Source organism: Trematomus bernacchii, unplaced genomic scaffold, assembly GCF_902827165.1.
Source record: "Trematomus bernacchii unplaced genomic scaffold, fTreBer1.1, whole genome shotgun sequence".
Taxonomy (NCBI): Eukaryota; Metazoa; Chordata; class Actinopteri; order Perciformes; family Nototheniidae; genus Trematomus; species Trematomus bernacchii.
The window spans coordinates 6,532,853-6,551,814 of record NW_022987828.1 but is presented as its reverse complement, the minus strand read 5'-3'; the positions used below and the strand labels follow the sequence as shown (position 1 = coordinate 6,551,814).

The 18,962-nt window shown below is 40.6% G+C and overlaps 2 protein-coding genes across 2 annotated transcripts; one reads left to right on the top strand and one right to left on the bottom strand.

The window, feature by feature from the left end:
• Positions 1 to 13,018: 13,018 nt before the first annotated feature.
• Positions 13,019 to 15,506, top strand: msx3 (muscle segment homeobox 3). The gene is made up of 2 exons (XM_034151905.1): positions 13,019 to 13,539; positions 13,983 to 15,506. The coding sequence occupies exons 1-2, from the start codon at positions 13,191 to 13,193 to the stop codon at positions 14,384 to 14,386; spliced, it is 753 nt and encodes a 250-aa protein (XP_034007796.1). The 5' UTR covers positions 13,019 to 13,190; the 3' UTR covers positions 14,387 to 15,506.
• Positions 15,507 to 15,646: 140 nt separating this feature from the next.
• On the bottom strand, positions 15,647 to 18,256 carry znf511 (zinc finger protein 511). The gene is made up of 6 exons (XM_034151893.1): positions 17,977 to 18,256; positions 17,782 to 17,855; positions 16,978 to 17,179; positions 16,712 to 16,836; positions 16,109 to 16,378; positions 15,647 to 15,840 (listed from the first exon to the last, which is right to left on the bottom strand). The coding sequence occupies exons 1-6, from the start codon at positions 18,250 to 18,252 to the stop codon at positions 15,768 to 15,770; spliced, it is 1,020 nt and encodes a 339-aa protein (XP_034007784.1). The 5' UTR covers positions 18,253 to 18,256; the 3' UTR covers positions 15,647 to 15,767.
• Between the last annotated feature and the right edge of the window lie 706 nt (positions 18,257 to 18,962).

Below are 18,962 nucleotides of genomic sequence, written 5' to 3'. Positions count from 1 at the left end.
ACCTCCATGGAAGAGTGGAGGCGAACATGAAGTGTTGTGATGACGGTCTGGTGAACGGGACGCTGTCAGACTTGTGAGACGGCCGCAGGAAGAATTAGTGAGGCATCTGCTCAACAGTTGCATTCAGGCACTTCTGAAGCTGCCTTAAACTCTCAGTACTGATGCTTGATAAAATGTCTCCTCAATGGACAGGTGGGGTTTTAAGGGGGGTAAAATGAGAGGAGTGATGAGCCAGTCAGTCTGGGGCCCACCTGAATATCTGGCTCCACAGGTAATGCCCGAGACAGTTTTCCAGCAACAACAGCTCTGTTGACAGCCGAGGCAGACAAGGGGAGGAGGACCAGAAGCTGCACAGCAGACAGACAGAAAGAGGAACTCTCCCCTTCTGTCTGTTATGTAACTGATGACAGAAAACTGAGAAGCCTTTTGTCTGACTAGGAGGAGACGCAGAGCAATAAGGTTGACCTTTGTGTAATCTGAAAAGCTGATCTGAGTATCTGTGTGAAAGATGGCCATTAGCGACGCTAGCTGCTTGAACTGACACGGAGCCAATACATTGCTTTGACAGTGTGTATCAACCATGGAAATATGATATTATAGATGCAATAATGAGAGAGAAAGTTCTGGTGGTCCCTCTCTCTCTCTTACACACAGAAACACACACACATCTCATAAACTCAGTAAACATGTGGGAGCTGTTAGAGCAACTTTAATGGCTATTTACTGTGTTTTGGACGCTTCTCATTAAACACATTTTCCACTCGAGGAGAACTAATGTTTTGGAAAACTCACATCATGCCAACACTTGGCACATGTGGCTCAATAATTATAATATCTGCCCTCCACAGGATAAACCGAGGAACTGCAGAGACTTGACTACTGACGTGCTCACAGAAGTTCCACATATATAGCTTTATCTGCTGTAACATCTTAAACCTTCCATTATTAATATGTTTGGCCCCTGAAACAAACTGTAAATACAACAGTGACATATCACCACCGTCTAAGATAATATGGCCTACTTATATACTAGTAAATAGTAGACATATCAATGCTAGAATTCACTGGAAATTGTGTTTCTGTCCACCTGATGAATGTAAGAAACATATTCACTGTTTTTGGTGTCACCTACTGAGATAAAGCTGGCTCTAGCAGCTCCATGTTGTTTGCTTTTTCATTTGGTCCTGTGCAGAAAAAACAACAACATGAGAGCTTTAAAAGTGAACCGAAACAGTAAAGTTATGAACCGGAAAACCAAAACGATGAGGTATATTCAGAGAGGGATGACATCCATTGTTGATATTAAAGGTCCCCTATTATACTATTTTTCATCAACATATTATAGGTCTCGGATATATACAAAACATGTCTCTGAAATGTTTGGCTCCAAATACCAAACAAATCATTGTAGCATCCCATAATCCCCTCTGTTTCAGCCCTGTTTCAAAAGTGCTGATTCTGTCTTTTACTTTAGATGGAAATAAGGAGCCACTCCCCACGCCCCTCTGAAAGATATTTGGTTAAAAAAACACAATGGTGGTCTAGGAGGAGATTCAGGTGATAAGGTGGCCGGGTGTTACCTTGGTTGGTTATTGGCTAATGATTACACAAGCCAAAAGATCGTTATGACATCATAAAGTGGCCAAAATCTGATCAGCTCATTTTCAGACAGGTTTTACATAAATGGATCAGGACAAAAAGTGAGCGAATCTTTTTTCCTGAAACTTTCAGAATCTCTTTACACAGAGGGGACACATGTTTATGTATACAAGACATGAAAAAGTGGATTTTGCATAATAGGTGACCTTTAAAATATTGATGAAAGCCATTTTACTTAAAGCTATACAGAGGTAGTCTCTAATGCTATGTGTTTTTTTTGGTGCTTTTCTAACATCTGAGAATAGTGGTTTATGTCAGAAGGGCAAAGGAAAGCCTCGAGGGGTGGAGTACATCAAACAAGACATGAAGAGAAACAACTTTGGCCTCCTCTCCCCCTCAGCCTCCCCCTCTCCCCTCCTGCTCTGGCCACTGAATGCCTCCTCACTGGAGTCCACTGCGGCCCTGGATGCCAGCTGGAGTACCCCTAACCTCTGACCTCTGACCCCCAGCACCACAGAATTCATCAGAGCCGCCAGCTCGATGCACTCAGCGGGGAGCGCATCCTGTGAAACACTGTCATAGAGTACAGGTGTTACAGATGTTCTTAAGTGCTGACCCTTCCCCTGATATTCACAACACATTCTTCTGTAAGATCACTAAATTCCTCTCATGTTGGCCACGCTCTGTGTGTATGTGTATGTGTATGTGTGTGTGTGTGTGTGTGTGTGTGTGTGTGTGTGTGTGTGTGTGTGTGTGTGTGTGTGTGTGTGTGTGTGTGTGTGTGTGTGTGAGTTTGCGTGTCACAGTCCCATCTGTCCTGATGCTCCTGGGTTAAAAGAGGATCCTGCTGTTCCTTGATGGGAAGCTGCCCGCTACAGAGAGCTCTGGTTACAAGAGCGCCACGCTTTCATCCTTATTAAAGAAACATGTGGACGCTCTGTGCAGTTGAAACGTTTTAGTCTCTCCTCTCCTTTTTGTTTTTTCACAATAAAGACAGATACGATGTGACAGAACTCTCATATTTCGAGGTTCATAATCTTAAAACATAACAAGCTCAGCATGAATGAATAAAAGTTATTTGTATCTCAGTGATTTATGGCCTGTGCAGCATCAAAGTTGAAATACCAATGGTTTCTTGGTTACACAGTCAAAGAATAATTACAGGCTCCCTGGTGGCAAAGAATGTCAGACCCTGACACAATAAAACATAATTACTTAATCCTTAGTCTTCATCATTTATCCACAACTAATTGTTGCACTGCTTCCTCTGCTGCTTTCATTAACAGACTGTATTACAGTGATGATGTTTTCCACCAGAGAAGGACTATAAGAATCTTAGCATTCCCTAAAAATGTAATGCAAGTTTTCCAGTATGTTATAAAATGTAAAGTAAAAAATGTGGCGCATCAAGACATTGCCACAAAGTTTTTCTAGCCTACTGATCTTTAAGTAATGTGTGGGGGGGGGGGACAATGATAAATGTCCTGCTCCGGATGTCAGGTTAAGGAAGTGGATGTTGACCCATCAGAAGAGATACAGATAGGAAGATTGTTTTATATTGTGTAATGAAAATCAATGTTGTTGAAGAAGATGATGTTATCTGAATTGCAGGGAAATGATGTACATTTTTCAAACTATGTTCTGATGCCACTTAAAGTCAATATGAGTCGAATGTTGGGAAAATTAGGGTTAAAATGTTAAAGAAAGATTATTGCTATTATATAAGATATTTATATTGAATAGTCTACATGTAATGCTATAATAATAGTATAAATATCCTCCTTGTATCTGATTTAAGGAGTATCGTTAGAAACAATGCATTGTTCATCAACTGTAGCTGCTACTGTGTAAGACCCTACATTCAAGTCAGATTGAAAAGTTGCTCATTACATTCAATGCAGATCAGATTTCCTGCCACCGCTATCCTTGGCACAGTCACACAGGATGTGAGTCAGGTCTTTGAATAGACTACCAGACTTTCATAAGATGAAGATGACCGTGCCTAGATGTCTATCTCTATAGATTGTAGCTGCCATGCCGACGCTCTGCTCCCTGATCTCCCCCCCCCTCGGTTCCCACGCTGTGTGCTGCGGAAAGCCTGGCTCCAACCTTTTCAAACCATAATTACATACCTGCCCAACGTAGACAACAGACACAGCATGAAAGGGAAAGCGCTCACCATCACTGATATGTGATGACTTACTGCCACTTACTCACTGCTGTATCTAATTTGCCTTACAGAACAGATCTAAAAATAAGTCTCTTGAATTCATTGCTTATTGCTTTTCTGCCAAAACTGAGAATAAAGTGGCAGTATCAGCTCAAAGTATCAAATAAGCACCAGTGTCCCATGGTTACATATGTCTCCAGGGATAAGGTTATTGCTGTTGGACTTGTTTACAGAACATGGACACAAGTTCAGTGATAGAACTGGAGCAGAAGTTAAGATGTAATGCAGAAGCCAGATAAGACGACACACTGTTTATAGTTCTTCTGTGTGATCTGATTATGAGAATAACAATGTGGAGGTTAAACTGTAAAAAATATTAGGTAACATGTATTCAACCTACATCCTATTATTTAGGTACTGCTAATAAAAATCACACATTTGTTGAAAGGGATATCTGGTTTGAAATGTCTGTCTGAGCTCAATTTGCTTTACATAATTACTGACAAATTGCTGATCACTGTTTCATTAGATGCCAAGTTGTCTATTTAATGGTTTTTACAGTATAGTGCATTGTGACAAGGCATAACTTGAAGAAATACACATTCTACCATAATGTCAGGGATGTTTCATATATTACTTTTTTTTTCAGCAGCAGGTTCAGAAGGAGAAGCTTAGAATTGTTGGGCTTTGATTCACTAAAGCGAAAGTCATAAATGCTGAAAGTAATATTAAGAATCTTCATCATTAGTAATGAGAAGTGATGAAGTGGAAAAAGCTTTGGATTAAGTGCTCAGACAAAGAGCTGGGAGGTGCAGAGAGTTACAGACATGCTATAGGGGCCTAAAGGCACACAGCAGGAGCTTCTTTAGCATTCATAAGAGCAAAAAAGTGGAAGGCACCAAACTGAAGTATGTACTGTACTGCATGTACTGTACTTCAGGACAAATTAACACAAACAAAGATACAGAGAGAGGTTTAACTCAAAAGTCACAGCGATCTTTGAAAATTAAACAAACACAATAATGATGCCCACTGTGTCCTCTCCAAACAAGCCAGCACAAGATGAGACTCACTAAAGTGGGTTACTATTACATTGTTGGTTTACATAGCCCTATGAACTTATCCCGGAGGAAAGCCGCTTGCCAGAACGGGATTTAACTAATGTAGCTAAATCACTCCCAGCTGGCCTGACTGCAGGAAATGCTTCTTTCTTCTCAAAACCTCAGAGCAAATGGTACATGAAGTGTGGTGCATTCATGGACATGTCTGTCCTCATAACCTATAAGGAAATTCTGTCCTGGAATTCAAAGTGTTAATGTCCTGCAGGGCTGCAGTCACTACTTAACCTTTCAAAAGTGGTCGACTAACTTCAGAGGAAAGAGTTCAAGGAGGTGTGACAAACGTCAGATCAGTGAGCATTGATTCCTTAATGATGGCAACCACCACCGTAAGGTCAGCAATGCAGAGACTGTGGGTCTAATAGACATTTCTGCAGGCTTTAGTGTCATGCTTGTGAAAGCAGTTTAGCAAAGAGGTAAATAGCCCGGGGCCAGCAATAACAGAGTGGAACTGATTAGAGGAGGAGAAGGACGAATGTGACTGATAGCATCTCTTTACCCAACTTAATTATATTAGACAGCTAAAGGCTCCATAATCTCTCAAAGGACTGTGTGTTTGAAATCTCATGTGAATGTAAACAATAAGAAAGAATATGCTGCAGAAATATTTCTGGAGCATGGAGAAGGGGCAGAAAATATGGGCAACATTTCTTTTTGAAAGGAGTTTTTGACTAAATTAATTATAAACAATGCTAAACATGTAACCTAATGCTCATAACATTAAGGGGTTATAGTGTTTTACCAAAGCATAATTGTACAAGTTTCAGAAGAACTACATAGGTTAAAGTATTACGATTTCATGCTGAGGGCTGTCACAAAAAATGTAATCCAAAGGAATTCAAACTAACAAAATACCCCCCCTCCCTTTGGTTACTCAGATGTTGCTCCTCATTCTAAAAACAGTGTTTGATAAGAAGCTAGATAATTAAGCCCATTGGACCATTTTGCTAAACGTTTAGATATTTCAGCTATAGTTTGCATAAGGAGCGATATGTGATCAAATCAGAAAGTAAATGTATGGACTGCTGGGTTAAAGTAACCATGAAAAGCCTTCACTCTGAATGTGGTTAGTAAGACCATAAACCATAGTAGTGAATTAGCACCCAGTCATCATTTTAATTTAGGGATTAAAGTTGTCACATGGATTTTTTTTCTTTTTTTTCTAGTGGGACAGGATGTGGTCATGCTGCAATTATCAACAAAGAGAAGGACTAACAATTTTTTTCTTTCCTTTATTTGCGCCTTTCTCTCTCCCCTCCCTCGCCCAGTCTCTCCGTTGCCAACTCCTCATATGTCAGTTAAAGCTATGGCTAATAAAAGTTACAAAGTATGACAAGGAGGTGAGAGTCAGCAGAGGGAGGTGCATTCTTCCTGCTGGCATGGGAGAGAGTTTTGCCAGGATGAAGGGAGTTCCAGTGGTCGGGATTGGAGTGGAGGGGAGGGGGTGGAAAGAGGGGAGAAGTGGATAGCAGCTGAGTGTCACCCTCGTCAGCCCAGGACACGGAAAAAACATTTAGTTTGTAATAGGTTTCAAAGGCGCAGTATTACCATCAGAGATGCAGGATGACAGGACATCAAGAGCTACGTCTGCAGAGACTTAACAGGGAGAACTCATCCTCTCCTCTCTTCACCTCTGCTTGACATGGCTATAAGCAGCACTAAAGCAGCGCCCCAATAGCTCATCTCCATCTTCTCTGTGTCCAGAGAAGCCGGCCATTGTGAGGCTGTTCCTCTCTCCCCAAGTCAGTTTCCTATTGAGGCTCTGAAAGGGCCTTTGAGGGGCCCTGTTTTGGCTGTGCAGCTCACCTGCAGAGGGGAAACTATGGGCCTATTCTGCAGCCCAGCAGCTGCCAGGGCAGAGAGGCTGGCACCCAGTGGGACGGAGAATAGCAGCCACAGAGTCTTTCAATATGAAGCCACTTAGTAACAGAAGGCATGTGCCAAGCCTGCAAAGCCAGAATGAAGAGTCACCCTTTGGACTGGAGTTCACAAAATGTCAAAAACCCATCCTCGCTCACAACGTTGTATCTTCAGCTGTCTGTTTTTTAACTGGCTTTTTATAGTATATGAATCCACAGGTAGCAGCACCCAAAGAACATATGGGATGCAAAATATAAAAAGCCTTAAGTCAGGAGGACGGAGGGAATTAAGGTAAAAGTTTTTTTTTTGGTTAACACAGTTCAACAGTGAAGCACATCTGCAAATAAGTACACACAAATGCTATCCAACAATTTCCACGCCCATGTTTAAGAGTAACCGCCAAACTCCTTGTCTTGCGACAGATCAAGCCATGACACCACTGTGAGGATCTCAGTGGCTGCAGTCCTGTGAAGAAGCCTTTACCGCACAAAGCCCCTTTTCTGTCAGCAGGCTAGCTCCCACACTGGCGCTAATTTACGATGCCCTCACAGCAATTTCCACAGTCAGAGAAGTTCAATTGTGTTTTCCAGCTCATTAAGCATCAGCACAACAAAGCTTTCATCTTCTCCTTCATCCCCCTCTTCTTTCTCTACACCCATCTTCCTCGCTTTATCCCGCTGTCATCTAATCTGCCTCTTTTCCCAAGCCTCCAATATAAAAAAGATTAAGCAGTAAAGGTAAAACGGGCTTCAAACTCTCTTTCCCTACATTCAGCTCCGTTTCGTTGTGGTTTTAGTTAGTTTAAAAGCACGGCCCCCCGGTTTGAAGCTTCTCCAGATACAGGCGCAGGGAGAATTTAATGGTTGTTTATTCAGGGGCCTCTGCTGTGCCCTCCCATCTCTTTCAGAGGTTCATGAGACGACGTGGAATCTATTGTAATCTCCGAAGAATCAACTCAGCGTATTTGTTCAGGTTGTCACTGGGCTGAGATCACAGGCACACATTCACATTCTCATGGAAACCCTAAATATATTTTAATAAAACAACACTTTTTATTGTACAATCTGTATTCACATGTGAGATGAACAAGACAACTAAAGCATATCCTTTGCCTAAAGTAAGGAGGTATGCGTTTGATGGCCTGAGAAATCTGTAGGCGAAAGCAAAGTGCTATTCCCACCATCGAGAGCCAGCACAAAATGCCCCAAAGCAAATCATGTGACCCTAATTTGTTCCACTTTTGGGTCCTCTGTGATCAACATTATTAGAGCCTCGGGCGTAATTATTTACTATGATTTATTGGCATCATCGACATGCCTAGAACATCTTTTGAAGTTAGCGTGAGTCACAAGCTTCAAGGAAACATGTCAAAGAAATCTGAAACTGTTTTAGAGGGAGATAAGTCACTCTCAAGACATAAGGTAATTTGCACTGAATACCCATTTTCATTCAAAGTCGAAGTCGGGGTTCTACAGCTTAAGCCAAGTTAGATTTAAGACTTTTTAAGACTTTTTTAATGCCACCCTGAATGAATAAAGGAAGAATGTTATGCACAATTTTCCACCTACCCTGGTCTTAGGTTTGCTAGATAGAATTGAGTGTCTCAGTGGCCCAGTCATTTCCTAACAGGTGCTGCTGTGTGATTTGTCGCAGTTTAAATTGTCACAGCATGTTGCAGTGCAGCTGCCATCATTTGGGTGGTTTCAGAGAAGTCAATTGTAATATTGTCGGGAAATGTTTAACCTAATTTGCAAAGAGTCAATCGGCAACAGCTGTCACAAACAGCTTGAATCAGATCTGTGCTCCTTTCTCAGTGAGCCAACACCAAACTGTGTTCAGTCCCGTCTCCCAGTGTGCTTTGCTCTGACCTCTGCAATTCATTGAGGAACTGACTCTGTGACACAGACATTTGTGGGATGTAATTCCCTATTGATATAGGAATTTGAACAGAAAAGAAACAGAAAGGGTGTAGAAGATACATTATTATAGGTTGTGGTAACATTCTCCAGTCATTCATTTGACCACAGAATAGCTACTAATACTGCAAGGCCCCGCTGTCCTGCTGTGACCCACAGGAATGCTGCTCTTGTTACACTCAGAGACTTGTTTGGTTTACAGTTTAGCTTCTCTATATTTCAAGACTCAGACACTGCATGGGTTAGCTGTACCTCATAGTGTGTATGTGAGAGAGAGAGAGAGAGAGGAGAGAGAGAGAGAGAGAGAGAGAGAGAGAGAGAGAGAGAGAGAGAGAGAGAGAGAGAGAGAGAGAGAGAGAGAGAGAGAGTGTGTGTGTGTGTCAGGTTTCTCTGTGATGTCCTCTGCTCCTCAGCTGTCATCGCTCTCATACTAAAGACGCCTACATCTGCTATCATGGCGAGACAATAAAGAGCGTATGATAATTTGACATCCCTATCCTCTGTGGTCATTCTCTAACATCATCATCAGAGTTGTTATCATCGCAGAGTGCAGGCTTCTATCTGAGTTCCCCCCTACTGTCAGCACCGTCACCGAGCTCAGCCCAACCCCTGGCTCGCTCCAGGTCCAGAGAGGGTGTCCGGTTCCCTTTGTCCCCCCCCCCCTCCCGTAACCAAACCGCGACAATACAGCCACAATATCTCTGTGTTCACCTGTTAGCACCTGGCACTGCGTGCAGGACTCACTGCCGAGTCGCCATCAGCCAAACACTGTGCTCTACTCTGTCAGACGCCATGTGGAACGCGCCTTCCTGTCACCAAATCCAATATCCTACATACAAAACACACAGAGGCATAATAACCCGCTCGCTGCTTGCCTGTCAACGCTGGCAGCCAAGTCATGCTAACATATAGAGGATAAATGAAAAGCACTTGACCAATCAACAACCCATCACATAATTACAAAGGTTTTAAGCATCATCTGCTCTCCTGCATCCTCCGAAAGGAGAAAAAGTACTGACCTATCATCCTCACAACGAAAGCTTCAAGCTGACAACCTCAGCTAATGCTAGTTTTCAAGGTAATGGCTAAAGAACATCTGTATTCTGAGTTTCAATAGCCTTAATTTAAACAAAAAATATGTTGTACAAACAAGTGCAGAAACATGATTTCCTTCCAGGAGTGACTACACTGCAATTCATACAATTATTGTGTTTGTAATAGTTTCTTCTTCAGACGTGTTCTTTTATACTTGGTTGTCATGTCATAACAAACAAATGCTTATTTTGCTCAGGAATTTTGAGCAAAAAATGTGTTTTTCAGCAGTATTAAAAACCAATGGCCCATGTTCATGCAACTTGGAGAAAGGGAGAATGAAGAACCAATTTGGAGCAGATCTGAATTAGCCTATAGTTGCGGTTAAAGACGTTATTATTTTGCTTCTAGAAAAGGCCTGGTCTGCGCTCTCTTCATTTTCTTCACTGCGACTGTGTGATTGAAATCCAGCTTTGTATTAAAAAGAGGATGTGGACAGCTTTAAAATGTAAATAAATGTTTTTGGTGATTTACATTTCGATTTGAGACTTACTGTTACTGGTCATTCAAGACGAGAAACCGATTTAAGGACACAAGCAAAGCTGACTTGGTCATAATGGACAGAACGGTAATACTTGTGCGTATAGAAATCAACCCTTCATTTGGTCTGTGAAGATAAAGAGAATTCTTAGAAAGTGTGATTTATTGGAAATGTCATGAAAAGGAAAAGTTTGTGATCCATTGACATTTGAACATACTAATGTTGGCAGGTCCACTCAGACACAGGATAATGTTCTGTTATGCTTCACCGAGTAGGCCTCCCTTCTCTTTTGAAGACGATACACTTTCACCGCAAAGTTCCCCACTGTGTGTTTCATAAATGTTTATCCCACATGACTCCAGCCCCCCTCCCAAAGTTTGCTTAGGATTGCTGTAAACCCTGCCAGCTCTCATCAAAGAGAAAGATTTTAAAAAACTGAAATATATAAAGCCTGCTTCAACATGTTTGGTTTGAAAGAAAACTCTTTTGGAAACCACAATTACCTCCTTAAACAGTTCTCCACTTTTGAGAGTGGGCAAGAGAGAGAGAGAGAGATAGTTGAAGTCGTGAGGCAGACAAAATAATAAACTGAAGAATGACAGTATGAATATTTTCCCAGAACTTAAACATATTGAAACATTCTTTCCATCTATCTTTTTTTTACATTTCAATATTACTATTGTTGTTTAACACTGGTCTTTTTTAGCTTTTAATATGAAGACATTGGTCTGACGTTCCCCCGATTTTTAAGATTGAACTTTTGGATGGATTGCAATACAATTGTACACAGAGTCATGCTGAATGAGGATGAATCCCACTGACCTTTCCTCACGTGCCAGCATGCAACATTTTGTTATTTACTAAATGCTTGTCTACTATTGGAGGAATTGCCATTCAATTTGGTAGTGTGCTGTTGGGGGTGTCCCTGAACACTTTCTAATTCACAATGGGATTTTTTTGTTCAACTTAAAATGTAAATAAAATGACAGGCTAAAGAAAAATCATAGATAGAGACAGAGGTCCAGGCTTACCCCCAAAATTCATGTTGTTTTGTATTAGTTGGCCCCTGGCCTCCTGTCAAAATATGTGGCTTTTTTTCCTTTTTTTTTTTTTTTGTATTCCTAAACGAGCACCAGCAACAGGTCAACATTTTCACTTTTTCAGTGAGGCACAACATTTTCAGGATAAACTGTCTTTCGATTTTGTAAAATATATATATTTTGTTGATTTGTAATAAAAAAGTAATGCACAGACAGCGAGACATAGACAACGAGATACTCCATGACAAAAAGTTGTAGCGCAGCTAATGCACTATACAGTGAATAAATAGGTTCTTAAACCAAAATACTCATTGTACTCTTCTTGCATGTGCATGCTACTCAGAGAGAAGAAGGATATCTAATTTACTCGTTCATTATAAAACAATTGAAAAGGAACACACCGCCTTACATCCCTTTTCAAACAGGAGAATAGTGAGAGTGGCAATATTCTCAGTAAGTAGAGGAGAATGTAATGTTGTTGGGCACTAAATTACAGTCATTGAAAGCTTGTATGGTTACCCAGCGATCTATCACTGTCACACAGAGAGGGAGAGGGGGAGAGAGAGCAGACAGGCGCCAGTCGCAGCAGGATCAAAGCAGAAATGTACCTCAGGGAGAGAAACAGTTAACTCCATTTAACCAATTGTCCTACAGACAGTCAGTCAGTGTGCTGCTGCAGGCCCAACAACAGTTCCCATAAGAGAAAAGAAACTCTCACATATTGGGTTTCACTGAAAATAATTTGACTTGATTTGAAGAGCTGCAAAACAAGGCCAATTTGGAAGGGCCTCTTCAACGGGCCTCTGCAACATTAGTTGGGGTTTTACTGTCTCACAAAAGGGTTACAGACAATGAACACAATAGGATGAAGTATGGGCAATACACAGCCATAGATAATTTGATTACAGACCACATGATATGTTATTTATAGTGACAGTAACTCTGAAGAGTATATTCAAAATCCTGTGAATTAAAGCCCGGATTGTCTTACTGTTTTAATGAAACACCGTGATAAAGTGTTGTAACATGTAAATCCAACCTTTCAGACAGGGTCCTACAACAAGTTAAAGCACTTTTTGGTCTCATAACAAAACATTTAATAACATTAAACTTTTTTGCAACTGACTCTTTGTGTCTCTATTTTGTAACTGTTTTCATTATTTTATTTATTTGGCCCTTCGGGGGGAGTGGAACAAGCTGTTAACACTTATCAACATATCTTTGCCTTATAAAGTCTTAGCAAACAGTTGTCAATGTCCACTTTCTTAAGCCGCAAAGCAACAACAGCATGCATTTGGAGTCATGCTTGCTCAGATTGTGGTCTCCACAGAAAATATATTAAAAGAAATATCTGTTTCTTTAGCTGCTAAATGCATCACTATTCTGACCAGATAGTAAGGTGTATTGTACACGGTCAATATTTAACAAAATGTTTCAGGCAATACTGGAAGCTAGCAAAGAAGTATGTGCAAATAAATGTAAATATATCCATGCAGTGATGATGTTATCTTCAAAGTTACATTAAAGAGAGGGAGCTGATGTAGCTGAGGGGGGACAACAGCAAAAAATGGGAGGGAGTCATAATTCTGCGCCCCGCCCCTGATCAGAGGTTTACATCTGTAAAGGCACCACAGGCACAAGAAGTGGACCACAACACTGTCATTACAAGCCTGGCCTATCAGAAACAGTGTTAGCTGCGTCACGTGGGAACATGGACAGACTGATAGGCAGGCGGAAAGATGAGAGTGCAACTCATGGCACTTCACTCACTGAAGGAGAGACAAGTCCGTGCGTAAAAGCTGAAGTTTAACGCTGCTGCGCAACATTGGAGCAACCTGGGAGATAACAGATTTGTGGGAGTGAAAACGCAAAAAGAAAAACAGCAACGGGGCGAGCGGCAGGATATTTGGTTGTATGGCACCTCAGTCGTGCGTAATGAATCCTGAGCAGGGATCACCGCCCTCGGCTGCTCTGGGGGAGACCTCACCGGAGGACCGAGCCGCTGGAGGCACAGGAGCCGACGAGCTGGACCTGTCATCTGTCAGAAGGTGTAAAACAAAAAGCTTAGATCTGCCTTTCAGTGTGGAGTCCCTCATATCAGACAGGACGCCGGACAGGAGACTCCACTCCCCAAAACATGGTTCAGCAGAGGAGACCGAGTGTGCGTCACCCAGCGGACTGTACCGCTCCAACCCCGAGGCTGTGGACCTCAGCGACAAGGAAACGAGCCCCTGGTTGCAGACTCCTTACGCATCCCCTCCAAGTGAGTGTAGGATACACTTTTTTTTCTAAAATATGAGAAACAAATATCTTTCAACTTTGAAACTGTCAAAATCTTTCTTTAATTGGCCTATATGGATATCCTTCATCACTAACCTTGCACGAAATACGACAGTGAATGTTGACCTATACAAATTAATCCATATGTATGAATGTCTTTTTACAATAGTGCACTGATGAGAAAACTCAATTTAAAAAGCCACTTCATAATCTATATTTCTCTATAACTAAAGGTGATGGAAATACTATTGCATTTAAAAGGCTTCAAATAACAGCTTCTGCAGCATAAACATTCTGTGAATGAAATGTCCCTTGTTTGGCTTGACTATACCCATGCATGAAGTAAAGTTATAAAGTCACTTTTAAGTCATATTGATCATTTATTTTTATTTGCAATAATCTGACTCTCTATATCCACACTTTCAGGACTTCCCAGCCCCTCATCGTGCAATCTACGTAAACACAAGAACAACAGGAAACCCAGAACTCCCTTCACAACCTCTCAGCTGCTGTCTCTGGAGAGGAAGTTCCGTCAGAAACAGTACCTGTCCATCGCAGAGAGAGCAGAGTTCTCCTGCTCCCTCAGCCTCACAGAGACCCAGGTCAAGATCTGGTTTCAGAACCGCAGGGCCAAGGCCAAGAGGCTGCAGGAGGCCGACCTGGATAAATTCAAGCTGGTCGCGAAGCCGCTGCTGCCGGCCTTCAGCTTCCCCTTCCCCCTGGGCCCCATGGGTGCTCCGTCCCTCTACGGGGCTCTGACCGGACCCCGGCCGGCCTTCCCCGTCCCGGGACTATTCGGTGGACCATATGGGATGTACTACTTGTCTTAACCCTCACTAACTTTGAACTGCATCGTCTGGAAAGCTTCTATAAAAAACGCCTTGATACAGCAAATGACCAACACTGCAAAAAATCCATCCCATGAGTCAACCTGTCGTGAATCCTATATTCGAACTAGCATATGATATTTTCGTTATAAGGAAAAATGTAATATTTTTTGTACACAAAAATACTGGTAGAACAATCTCGGCCACTAGTCCTTCATGTAGGCCTTAGAAACACGTGAAACGGAAATAACTGGGATATTTTCACTCCATTGGCATTTTTAAAACACATCTTTAACAATAATAGGCTACGTTACTTTTTTGTCAACAGTTAAGCATGTGTTAACATTTTTATTTGCAGTGCATTCGGTATTATCTTTTATTTTATAACGCAGACTCACTGAGTTTATTGTTCGGGCTCCATATTCAAACTTCATATATTTTAAGGTTTTCTATTCCGTAAATATTTAAGTCAGTCATTTTAAAGAGATTACACGATTATTTAAAACCCTGAAGTTTTGTGGTTTTAAGCAATAAGTGCTTTTTTAAAGCACTTTTTACCTACATTCCCGAGGCCTTTGATTGTATGTTAACATACGACCAGAGAATATAAAGAAGAAATGAAGAAAACAAATGAAAGAACATTATTCTAAAAGAACATCCATATAATCAATAATGAGACCCATCATGAAACCCCCCTGGAGTGCTCCTTAGTGCCTTTTCATCACTTTTGTAATGAAGTCAAAAGTTTAGAAATAACCTTTTCCTTATTTAAAAATATGTTTATCTTTGGCATTACTTGATTATTTTTTTTTTTATTTGAACCATGAGAGCTTTCAACGAGAATGTATTAAACAACATAATTCCCGTTAGTTTCTAAGTTCTTAACACTTTTGTTTCAAAAATATAAATCAGCTATACAATTAATCTGTTAATTAATGTTATTTAATTGTATTTACAGTACCTCAAAAGGAAAACTTTTTTGCACAGGTGTTCAAAGAGCTCTTAAAAGTCCTGTTTCATTACTAAATGTAAATAAAAGTAATCAGCTATTTTTGCAAACATTCAAAAATGCTAAATGAATGTACAGTGTATTTTATATCTGATGGGTAAAGAGATGTTTTGTACAATTATTAAAATCTTTTATGTAAATTCTGCCATCTGTAATTTTTTCTCTTGCAATTTGTCCATATAATTTGTCATTTAAGCATTGCCTTGCAGCGCTGCTTATCACCTGAATGAATATATATATATACACATCAAATATTTGTTGTAAAAAACATTTTATTTTAAGTCAGCGTCCCAAATGACAGTAAATATATTGTGTTACATGACAAGTGTATAAAGTTATTTATATTCATAGAACAGAAAGCAGAATTCTGTTGGTTTATTTCCTCCTTCCCCGCCGCCCTCTGAAGCCCCGGACGGAGCCGTGACCAAAACACACATTTGTGGGGACCCTGAGAGACAAAAACACAGCTGCCTCAGATGTCTGTCATTTAAATACTCTGGAGAATATTAGGAGGATTTAAATTCATACATTTTAATTATATTGTGTTTAAATAAGACAAAGATCTCTTTCTGCAGTTTGCTAAACCTTAATTTAACTACATAATTGCACCTTAAAAGTTAACATTAAAACATCTTAAAAATGAATTTAAGCCTCCCTTATTGCAGCCGAAAGCTGCCTGGGACATCCAGTGCTTTGCAGACTTGTTAAAGACTAACCTGTAGGAGTATCGTGGTTTCAGTGGGTCGCTGCTTGAACTCTCTGTGCTGGGAGCTGCAGCATTAAGATCTGCATGCTCCTCAGTAGAGACCGACTTTGCCATGTGAGCAGCTTCTTCCTCGGACCCATGCGTCTCCATGGATTCTCCCTGCTCGGGTTGGTGGGACAGACCATCACACATAACCTCACACACACCCTCAGACTCACACACATCGTCCACGACGTCCATGGTTGTGTCTTTCTGCGGCTGTTTCTTCGTGTGCCGGTTTCTATTAACAAAGACATGAATTAAGAATATACGCAAAACATTTTATTTAAATACAATTATAATGATTTAACACTGGTTTAAGCCATATTATGGCTTTACTTTGTAAAAAATTGTGTTAAACAACAATTCTTGCCTTATCATATTATGTTTACATAAAAATATGAAATAGCTGATTGAAAAAAGACACATTGCTTCAACTCAAGACATTTTATAAAGAGGCATGAATCCTGTTTACACCAATAAACACCAACTCTCCAAGACCGAAAACTTGCATCGAAAAGTATTTTTTACTGAGGTTTTGCTGCCATCTAATGGAGAAAATATGCATTCTTACCCTTTGTCCTTTTTGGTTTTGTCAAATCTGAAGTCTGGAGGATACTTGTGAATTTTGATTAGGTGGTCCTTCCTGTGTTTACTAGTGCTAAACTTCTGTCCACAGCCCTCCACCAAACACTGGTACTGAAAAATGTAAAGGAAGTGTCATGAAACTTTAAAGACTCAGTGTTCATTTTCAAATAATGTTATAGGGTTATGCTTATAGTTTAAGAGCAAGACAATAAGGTGTCATGGGAAAGGACACAACCGCAGACTTTTGCTTACCATATCTTGCCTCTGAGAAAGGATAGTGAAGAGAGAGTCGTGCCACTCCTGAATGTGAATGTCTAGGAGCCGGGCACTTGGCAGGGAGCGGCGGCAGGAGCAGCACACGTGTCTGTGAAGGGAGTTGTAGTGGTGCTCATACTCCTCCAAAGTGCTGAAGATTGCACTGCAGCCGGATATGTGACAGGCAAACTCTGAAACACTGAGAAAAGATAACAAGAGGGGGCTGGTGACTTACAGTCAGACCCACACTGACAATACAATCCACATTCGTAAGAATATCATTCCTGGGGCACATTTGTACACGGCTGTTACATTGTTCTAATTTCTGGAGATACCTGTATCTTATCACTTAAGCTAACTGTTGTTTTTATGCATTTGTTTCCTAACCCCATGTGTTTTGGGTGTTTGCAAAGTTAACCACGCATGCATCTTTATTTACTTTTATTTCCTTGTTTGTTGTTGCTTTAAAGTTAAGTTCCTACACTATCCTCCCTGAAATTAAATGGCCTAAATAATATATGTAGCAGTATTTATATTTGATACATCTGTTTTTTCATTAGTTGTAATTGTTAGTGTGATAGACACTAGGAAGTGTTGTATTGGTTGTTGGTTTTAATGTGTGTACATTATATAATCTGGCATATAGCATCTCTTCTTTCTTTTAGATTAATGTATGTTTATACATGGACCTTGTTCGATACAAATAAATACATACAAAATAGTTTTGTTTGTTGTTTGTTAACCACAGTCACACACAAGCTCACATTTTTACCAAAGCTAACCTTGGTTTTCTTTGCATACCTGAGTGTTGGCTTGTCCTCAGCCTCTGAGATGTAGAGGTCTTGCAGGTACATGTGTCTGTGAATGTCCCCATCCTGTAAAAACATTCAGCAGCAGTGAGTTATGCTGAAAAGGTAAGCTAGCTAATGTTGTAGCCACGGTTATATATGCGTTTCAGCAGAATGAGTACGGTTCATTTTGTTGTTGCTATGTTACCTCAAACAGCTGGTGGTCCTTGTTCAGGTGTATGAGCTGAGGGGTGAAGTTGAACGGGTTTCCCTCCTCACCCTCCTCTCCCTCACTCTGCCTCGGCTCCTGAGTGTTTCCTGTCAGGCAGTCTTCATCGCAGCTCTTCACTAAAACATGTCCCTCTGTCAGAAGTCGTACCAAGTCTGGCTGCAGCATCGTTTTTTGAAACGTCTGTAAAAAGCTGCAGTGAATGTGAAGAGTTTTTATGTTTTGGTTGTAGTTGTCGCGGAATGACGACGTCATCTAGTATTTTGGCGGTTGTCAAATCCAAAATGGTGCGTTGTCGCCATCAACTGGCCAGAATCAGCCTCAAGGTGCAAACTCCACTTCAAAAAGGTTGGGAAATAGGGATATTTGATTTAATGCGTGTGGTATAATGCTCCACAAAAAATATAACTTTGCAGGGTTAGGTTAAGGGTTGATTCGCCATGCGTCAACATATGTTACTGCATTATCTAAATTTTAGTTTATATTCTTACTGACACTGTAAATATTCCCGTGTAACGTTGAATGTACATGTCATTATCAGAAACGTTTGGTGCCCCACGTTAAGTAAATGCTTTTCAGGTTTTTTATATTTAAAAAGAGTGACATTAAGTATTTTTCCTCTCTGAATTAGTAGCCTACAGAAGTGACATATTTATCGCTGAAAAAAGTAATGTTAATGTTGAAGCTGCTGTCTGGGACAATTTTTTTGAGAAAACAGCTTTCGATAAATCAAATCTGACATTGTTCCGCCATCTCTCCAGTAGGTGGCGACAAAGTCCACTAATGGGCTTTGAAGGGTTTACTATTATACTTTGCTATGCTCTGCTGTCAATATATTGAGTTGACTACTGAAGATATTTTAATAAATAAGGAGTTTCCTATGTTTTTTCCTATAAATCTGCCAGCAAAGTATTTCTACATTCAGCGGAAGGCCTACTTAAGTTGTAATCTAGTTCACATTTAAA

Bases quoted from the DNA above. Each gene is read 5' to 3' on its own strand.
- znf511 (XM_034151893.1), bottom strand. From the start codon at position 18,252: ATGACGTCGTCATTCCGCGACAACTACAACCAAAACATAAAAACTCTT. The intron at 17,856-17,976 runs GTAACATAGCAA...ATGTTTTTACAG, and splicing joins AGGACCACCAGCTGTTTGAG to GATGGGGACATTCACAGACA. The intron at 17,180-17,781 runs GTATGCAAAGAA...ATCTTTTCTCAG, and splicing joins GAGGACAAGCCAACACTCAG to TGTTTCAGAGTTTGCCTGTC.
- msx3 (XM_034151905.1), top strand. From the start codon at position 13,191: ATGGCACCTCAGTCGTGCGTAATGAATCCTGAGCAGGGATCACCGCCC. The intron at 13,540-13,982 runs GTGAGTGTAGGA...CCACACTTTCAG, and splicing joins TCCTTACGCATCCCCTCCAA to GACTTCCCAGCCCCTCATCG.